Below are 8,671 nucleotides of genomic sequence, written 5' to 3' on the forward strand. Positions count from 1 at the left end.
GCTGAATGATAACTTCCCACAATTGGAAGATGAGAAGGGGAGGAAAGGGGGGTAATGAACCACCAGCTCAAAGAGCACAAGGACCCCTCATGTTAATCCTTAGCTACAAATACCCTCCTTCATCGACACCCCCCTCCAGCTCTCCTCATCACTTACGGTCCAGGATTTCTCGCCCCCCCCCCTCTCTACCCTCCCCAAAGCGGGTTAATGCAAGGGACCAACGAACAGCGCCCCCCCAGCGCTCTTCCTCTCCCACTTCAGCATGGATGACTCACTCCGCTTTGACTCCGCTGCCGGCCTCTGGAAGAGGGGGTGGGTGGGGGCGGAGAGAAAAGGCGAGCGAGGCTCCGCCCCTCTTTCCTCCCCGGGAGACGAGCAAGAGCGCGCGCCGCGTGGCTTGCAGCCGAAGCCGGAGGGAAAGATGTGTCCGGTCCCGCGGGCGGGGCTGGCCCTGCTGCTGGAAGTGGGGGTGCGCGCGTTGCTGTTGGGTCTCTTCTTGTGAGTGCCGAGGAGTGGGAGGGTCTCCGTCTCCGGAGGGGGTCGCGAGGCAGGAGCAGAAAAGGGAAGGGGCGTTTCTCTCCCTCTCCTCGGGGATGGTTCCCATTCTCACCTCTGACCGGAATGCCAGTGGGCAGCCTTCGTTTCTCCCTCCCCCTTTCACCATCCTCCCCATCCGGAGCTTTTCCGGTTTTGCGAAAGAATTTACGTGGCTTTTCGGAAAGCTTGGGGCGGCCTTCTCGGTGTCGTGGTTGCTAGGAATTGACCGGAGCCGGGTTGTGTGTCCTCTGTAGCCTGAAGGCCCTCAAAAGAAGGATGCACCTGCAGTGTTTTGGTGGCATTTTGCGCTGTGCGTCAGGCTGGGCATCCCGCGGGAGATACGTAGGCTGGTGATAGATGCTGGCCTGTTCTTTCGGTGGACAAAAGCCTACCAGATGTCAAGGCCCTTGAGGTCCAGAATTCCCACCAGCCAGAGGGTTTATGTTGCTAGATGTGCCCCTTAGAACTAGGGGGCTGCCATACATTGCAATTAAACTCAGGGAGGTATGGATACAGTGGTTGGATAGGCCATATCTTCAAGAAGTGCTTGAATTGCAAATGCCTGGAACAAAAATTCCAGTCTCCATCAAAGACAGCTGATACCTACCTGCCTTGCATTTTCTATTTATAGGCATATCCTAAAGAGATCCAGATGGATTTGAAAAGAGAGGGGGGTGGGCTGGGAGAGACAAATTGGGGTTTGTACTACCTGGTCATAAGAACCACAATTCTCCCTTTTCTTTGCATGTCGTCTTTTGGATTATAAACTTGATTATTATGAGCCTTTCTTCTTGCCCTGGGGAAGATGGGTTAAGGTTAAAGATAGCTAAACAGGGATGACAAGCAGTGCTGTATTGCATAGAATTAGAAAGATACTTTATCACAGCCCAGGGTTAGACAAATGTATGTTTACAAACATTGGGATAAAGGGTGCTATATTCATGGACCAAGGATGTGCGATTACATGTAACTGAAAGGGCAATGTGATGCTATGGAGAGCAGCCTGTAATCTGTAGAGCCAAACATTTTTGGATCCTACTTTCTTTAGGTTCACTCAAGTGTTGCCACCTTTCCATCGAGTCATACAGCCTGAAGAAATGTGGCTCTACAAAAACCCCTACGTAGAGTCTGACCATGTGCCCACAACCTCTATGTTTGTAAGTGCTTTGTCCACTCTTTTATTTGCATGCCTGTTTCTTGGCAGTCAGAACTTTGCTTACATTAAGCCCAGACTTTTGCTCAGGGAAATGAACCCACGTTTAAACCACACCAATCCAGATGTGTTTGAAGAGACATGGCAAAAGGATACTCGCCAGTTTCCCTGTTAATTTTTTTCCATTGTGAAACTGTCTTTACTGTTAGAAAGTTATTTCCCTGACATTAAAATAGAATCTTTCTTATGGTTAAAAACCTTTAAGCCATGCTTTGAAAGGACTGCCACAGAACAAGGAGAATCTGAATGGTATAAGGGGGTGGGGGGGGGATTTCCAGTACATATTGTGTGTTTTGGGGAGGAGTGGGATCGTTTTTCTGTGGTTAATTTTTGTACATATGGGACTGCTAAGCCTAAATCTGTGTTTTTCAAACTTCACAGCTTTAAGATTTCATTTCATTTCATTCATTTCATTTATTATATTTATATGCTGCCCTTTTCCCCCGAAGGGGACTCAGGGTGGCTGACAAATCAAATCTGGGAAGGGGGGGTACAGACAAAAAATAAAAACAAACATGACAAAACACAATTTAAAACACACAACAGTCATACCATTCAAGACGGGGGCAACAGCTCTTTAGCCCCAGGCCTGTCGGAACAGCCAGATTTTAATGGCTTTGCAGAAGGCCTGGAGGGTGGTGAGGGTTCGAATCTCCACGGGGAGTTCGTTCCAAAGGGTCGGAGCAGCCACAGAGAAGGCTCTCCTCCGGGTGGTCGCCAGTCGACACTGGCTGGTGGATGGAATTCAGAGGCCTAATCTGTGGGATCTAATCGGTCTAGTGGAGGTAATTGGCAGCAGGCGGTCTCTCAAGTACCCAGGTCCAGTACCATGAAGGGCTTTATAAGTGACGACTAGCGCCTTGAAGCGTATCCGGAGACCAATAGGCAGCCAGTGCAGCTCGCGGAGGATAGGTGTTACGTGGGTGAACCGAGGTGCACCCACGATCGCTCGCGCGGCTGCATTCTGGACAAGCTGAAGTCTCCGAATGCTCTTCAAGGGCTGCCCCATGTAGAGCACGTTGCAGTAGTCTAGTCTAGAGGTCACAAGGGCACAAGATATATGGACTTCCAACTCCCAGAATTCTCTGCTGACTGGGAATTCTGCCACTTGATGTCCATACATCTTAATGTTGTCAAGCTTGAAAAACACTAGTCCAGATGAAGGCCTATGCACATTGCTTGCTCTCATTTTTTTGTCAGAAATACCCATTTTTCTGAAAGCTGCTATTTTAGCATCATTCCCAGCAAGCATCCAAAGAGCTAAATGAACCCTCTTCTCTGTAAAAGGTGGCATAATCATGTTTTAAAGCTAAGAAGCAATCCTCAATGTCCTTTTTTTTAATCATTTGTGCAGCTTTGTTTTGCTTTTGTGAGTGTAGCATTTATTTGAATCTTGATCTTCTTGTTGCAGTTGATTTCCTTTGTGTCTCCTTTGGCCTTGATTTTCCTGGCCAAATTCTTCATGAAGGCTAGTAAAGAAGATACCCGGGAAGCATGCTTGGGTGAGCACAAGGGAGTTGCAGAAAGTTGGGGGTTGCATTAAATTGTTGAATAAGGCAGCAGAATCATCATGCCAAATTAGCCCTATCAGCTTAGTAGGGAAGAGATGAGAAGTTCGTTGTCACTTTAATTTTGGGAACAATTACCCAGTATTCCATCTGCATTCATCCCTCTTTGAGGGAAATGGATAATCTAGAATGAGAGTGTGTGTGAGTGAATGAATGAATGAATATTTCAATAAAAACCTATGGAGGGTGATTCCACAGTTTTCAGGTCATGCCTGCTGATAGGACATGCCAAGAACCTCATTCATGGTAACCCAAATTTGGACTCCGTAGAAAACAAATTGACTGTTGACACTCATTGAGCTGGATTGCTTTAAAGGTCATTTCTGTCCACTTGTTCACCTTGCCCATCATGGGGATCTAATGTGGAATTTCTTTTTCTTTGGTGCAGCTGTTAGCCTGGCACTTGTCCTGAATGGTATCTTCACCAATGCTGTGAAGCTGGCTGTGGGCAGGTAAGATTCATTTCTGGTATTTTTAGCGAAAGATTTTTCCCCTCTGGTTGCTTATAGGCAGGGCTGATATTCTGAGAAGTAATGTGAGAGGGTCAGAAATGAAGTGGAAGAAACCAGATTGAAGTATGGAAGAGCAACAATTCGAGTTTGAACACTTCCCGTAATGTTACATAAGAAACAGCAAAAATGTTCCCTTGTATTTCTTTCCAAAGAGATTGTCCAAAGAGCATGTTGAAAAATATCATTTTCCTCCCATTGGTGTCTCCATCCCATCTTTGGAAATGGTCTTATTTTTTCTATCTCTCCTTAATTTTTCCTTTCTGCAATCCAAGTTAAAGTATCACTGGATACTTTCCTTGATAGGAAATCTATGGAGCTTTCCTATCAAGCCCATAAAGTTACCTTCTCATCTCCTTGCCCTAATCCCTATTTTTCCACCCATTTCCTTCATACTTAAAAAAGGGGTCACTGATAGAGAAAATATTTCCCTTCTTCCACACAGAGGAAGGGATGTCATGGCATTTCCTTCTCCTTCACAAGACCAGCAAGCCAAGTGGAGAGGACAGGAATATCTGTCTGAAATGTTTTTATGGTATTTGTAGCTATTAATTCTTTAGTTAAGATGTTGGATTTGGACATCTTAAGTGCCAGGCCCTACTCAGCCCTAGACATCCCATTGTGGACTTAGGTCAATCATCCCCTCTTACACAGCTATTGTAAAGGATAATATTTGGGGAGAATCTCATCTGCAACAGCTTAAGCTCTGGTGAAAAGAGAGAGATGATCTCACAATATAGAAGCCAGTTGAATAGGGGACATTGGATGTGGAGTGAGGTATTTGCAGGCACCACAATAGAGTCTACAGCTATCACAGCAAAGTTGGAGATTCGGGTTAGCTCTTTGCCTCTATTCTTCTCCATCTTCCTTAAGTCGAGAAACCTTGGCCTACACTTCTCTTCTTCTAGGCCTCGGCCAGATTTCTTCTACCGCTGCTTTCCTGATGGACAGGCAACTCATCAGTTCTTGTGCACAGGAGATGCACAAGTAGTGATTGAAGGACGCAAAAGCTTCCCCAGTGGACATTCCTCCTGTGAGTACAATTTTTTTTCCTGTGAGAACTTCCCATAAAAAGCTGGCAATAGAAGTATGGCTACTTTGGGGACATTTAATTACCCCTTCCAAGAACATTCGTTTGTATTGAACTGGTTCATACATTGTACTAAGACATGGTTTGAATAACCACAGTTCATTGAATAAACCACTATTGTTTGGCTGTACCCAACACATTTAGCCACAAAACTATAAGTCAGAATAGCTGGATTTGCAAATATTTAACTTTAAACACAACACATTGCTTAAGAGTCTTTACATCGTGATACATGATGTATGTACTAGGTTCCAATCTAATGTGGCATAAAATCATTTTTCTAAAATGTTCCAGTTCAGTTTACAGAATTGGTCTAGGAACTCAAGAAAAGCCTCGGCATATATTAAAAGGAAAGAGAAGTTGCAGTGGTTATGAATGTATTTCTCCCCCCCGGGGCTTCATTTAAATGTTATTAGGTCCTAAGAGATAACCATCCTTTGTAGATTGCCTTACAATCTATAGAGTATTATTTGTGTGATTTGTTCCTCTGTGTAAATGTTCCATTATGCATATGTGCTCACTGGAGCATCTTATTGTAGGGATACAACAGCCTCACTATTTTTTTAAGCTGCCCATTTCTCACTTATTCATTGCCTCAGTTGGGAAAAAATGCATATATTAAAGTCATGTCATTTTGTCTCTGGCTAGATCTGTACATACATAGATACATGACATGCATCTTATACCAAGCACCCTTGCTATATTTGAGATGCTAACAGTGCAGGCCAAGTGATGCAGGCAAAGGAAATCACCTTTCCTTGGAAAAGATCATACAATTCCTGCCCTGTTGTTTTTTAAAAATTCATGGAGAGAAGTACCTTTTTTAAATTCAATTTTGGGCTCAGCTTTTTTTAACGGGCAGTGTCACCTTTCATAGCATGTTTATGGGTTGTTTTTTTAACCAACCAAGTGTTTTTAACTAAGTGCATGTATGTATGTGTACATGTATATTCCCTCTCAGTTAGCTGGGCAAGGATGGATGGCAGGTTCCAACATTGGTAGGGCTATATCAGTGGTGGATTGCAGGCGGTACTCCCGGTACGAGCGTACCCGAGCCAGCCCGGAGCACCGGATACCGTTCCGGTATGGTGCTCCAGAGGGCCCGCCCGAGCTCCTTACCTGTGTTCTAGAGCTTCCGCAGAGGAGCTAAAGCGTTGCGGAGGCACTAAGACGCATGCGCGCACTGCGTGCATCCATGAGGATGCTGCCGGGCCCGTTCCAACCATACCGCTTGGAATGGGATTTGAAACCCACCACTGGGCTATATGTGGTTCCCCCCTTCTTTAATTGCATTAACACTGAAAAACCACCATGGTTGTAGTTCTGCTTGCCTGATCTGACAGTAAATTGTATTTAATTCAGTAGACCCTTTCCTTCTATAGAATTGTATGAAAAGAACAAAACATTCCCTTCCAGGATTGATCATTTAACTGGTCTGATACTAACATTGAAACAATCAGAACTATCCTCCTGCTTTGCCCAATCTGTCATTCCTGGAGAATAGAATTGATAAACCCTCTTAATTGCAAAATATTTCAATTGGCAACAGCAGAAAAGTGCACTGTATCTTTTGTGGTCACAAGATATTGGACCCAATTGCAATTTACCCAGTATAAAAGTGATAAATCTCTCATTTCCTTCAGTTACTGTATTCAACTCCCATTCTTTTCTTTTTATTTATTAATGTTAATAATGGTTTTCTTTGCTTGTTTGGGAGGAACAGTATTGCATCACTTGGGAGTAGCTGCAAGGATGTAACTTTCTTTTTGGTGTAGGGTTACTCTTAACAGCATTGTTGTCAGGTGTGAAAGCTCAGGCGCACATGGGAAGGACCAATTAAACAGATTTATTGCTAATCATGCCTACACAGAGGAATCTTCTCAATGAACTGCTAGGAGCTAAATAAGGGTCAACCGAATTCAAGGGAAGTTGGATTTAGTTTGTTTGTGACTATGCAGGGATTTTAGGCAGATCACTCTTTTAACTCCGCCCCAGGTTCTGCCACTCGTTCTCCCACATCTATGTCTATTCCAGATTTCTTTTTGAGAAAGCGGTGATTTCTTCTTTTGAGATCCACAGTTAGTGATGGCCATTTGCACTGTTGGATCTCATAAGGGATCTTTTCTGTTTTCCAGTTGCCTTTGCCGGGCTGGCTTTTGGCTCCTTCTACATTGCAGGGAAGCTGCATTGCTTTGCACCTGGTGGTCGAGGCCAATCCTGGCGTCTCTGCGCCTTCTTGGGACCCCTCTTCATTGCCACGCTCATTGCCTTGTCCCGTACGTGTGATTACAAACATCACTGGCAAGGTGAGGGAAAAGTGTGTGTATATGTATGTGGGAAGGATGGTTTTTCTATCACTGTAGAAGTCTCTTTCATTGCCCCATTGGTCAGAAGCCCAACTCTGCTTATATTTTGGCTGACAGCCATGTTTTGAGTTTCATGATTGCAGGAAACTTGCCAAAGAATGGGCAAACAAAAGAAACTCCATACATCTCTATTAATTCAAATGGAAGGAGAGTCACAGGGCCATTCTCCAGTGGGGCATCTAATAACTTTCCCTTTCTGTCATATGATGAAACTGTTTTTGAAGCCTGGGCTTTGGTGGAGGTGGCGATGGCTTTGGAGTCTTAGCTTGTGCAACTCTGCTCCCAAAGAAAGGAATGGAGGGAGTGGAACCTTCTTTTTCTGCCAAAACTCCTGCTCGACTCAGGCCATCCCTTACCACAACCACCACCCCCGTTGTAATGGTATGGCAAATTTCAGTGCATCCTCTGACCACACCACGAATCTTAATGGCCCCAAATTGTTATTTTATGACTGTTTGAGGTGGGAGTAGCATGTAAACCCTAAAAGTCAAAAGCTGGGGTGAGGACAGGCACTCATCCTGTCAGGTGGCGCTTGTGCCTTGAGTCTGGGCTGCCAGCTTTCCAGCTATCAAGCCCAGTGTCTTAACACTGAGCCACCACACGGCCCAAACCCTACAAGAGGATAAATCAATTTCAAACCAAATCACTCAGCCTCTTAGCACTGGGAAAAATCCCAGCCAGCTCTGCCTTCCTCAGTGGCATGGCCTCTGCGCAATATTAAGACCATTGCTTAGCATGGGTTGATATCTGATGATGCGTTAGATATTGATCTTCGTTCTTTTGTTCCTTTTAAGATGTGCTGGTTGGCTCTGGAATGGGTTTCACCTTCGCGTATCTCTGCTACAGACAGCATTACCCTTCACTGACGGACCCCAGATGCCACCAGCCGCTGCAATATGTATCCAGGCTATCTTCTCCAGAGAGGCAAAAGCTGACACTTTCTGGTTTCAACCTAGATGTATGAAGAAGGACTCAGGGTTTTTCCTTTCTGTGTATTTGCAGACTCAGGGGGGTGGGGGGAGAGCTTCATCATCCATATTCTGCTTTGCTCAAAGGCCAGGAGGTGGTAGGGGGAGAAGCATCATTGTTCAAAGTATACCAGCTGATTGAAATCAGGGCCTCTACCTCTTCCTCTTCCCCTTCATCACACGTATGTGGCCAAGAAAGGGAAGTGTTTTTTCAGGACAGCATAATTGCACAGTTTGGGGACGATTTATTTTTTTGTGGTCAACTCATTCCTGGCAATATTGAACCATTCCTCATCCGATCACAATGGAGCAACAATAGGAGTCTCTGGTCCATTCCCTCATTGTAATGCCAAGCATTGCTCTTGAGTTTAAATGCCTATAAATTGATGTCACATGATCTCAGTTAGTGTGCAGTTTTGA

The 8,671-nt window shown here is 44.9% G+C and overlaps 1 protein-coding gene across 3 annotated transcripts; it reads left to right on the plus strand.

The window, feature by feature from the left end:
• Window positions 1–332: 332 nt before the first annotated feature.
• On the plus strand, window positions 333–8,653 carry PLPP5 (phospholipid phosphatase 5). 3 transcript variants are annotated; one of them, XM_032229275.1, is made up of 7 exons: window positions 333–469; window positions 1,586–1,694; window positions 3,162–3,252; window positions 3,707–3,770; window positions 4,736–4,860; window positions 7,053–7,223; window positions 8,078–8,653. In XM_032229275.1, the coding sequence occupies exons 2-7, from the start codon at window positions 1,635–1,637 to the stop codon at window positions 8,245–8,247; spliced, it is 681 nt and encodes a 226-aa protein (XP_032085166.1). In that variant the 5' UTR covers window positions 333–469; window positions 1,586–1,634; the 3' UTR covers window positions 8,248–8,653. The 3 variants fall into 3 exon arrangements, with proteins under 3 accessions (XP_032085166.1, XP_032085168.1, XP_032085169.1); XM_032229277.1 differs by having other exon boundaries at window positions 380–498; XM_032229278.1 differs by lacking the exon at window positions 333–469 and adding an exon at window positions 669–847.
• Window positions 8,654–8,671: the final 18 nt, after the last annotated feature.

The sequence above is a fragment of the Thamnophis elegans genome, chromosome 13 (genome assembly GCF_009769535.1).
Source record: "Thamnophis elegans isolate rThaEle1 chromosome 13, rThaEle1.pri, whole genome shotgun sequence".
Taxonomy (NCBI): Eukaryota; Metazoa; Chordata; class Lepidosauria; order Squamata; family Colubridae; genus Thamnophis; species Thamnophis elegans.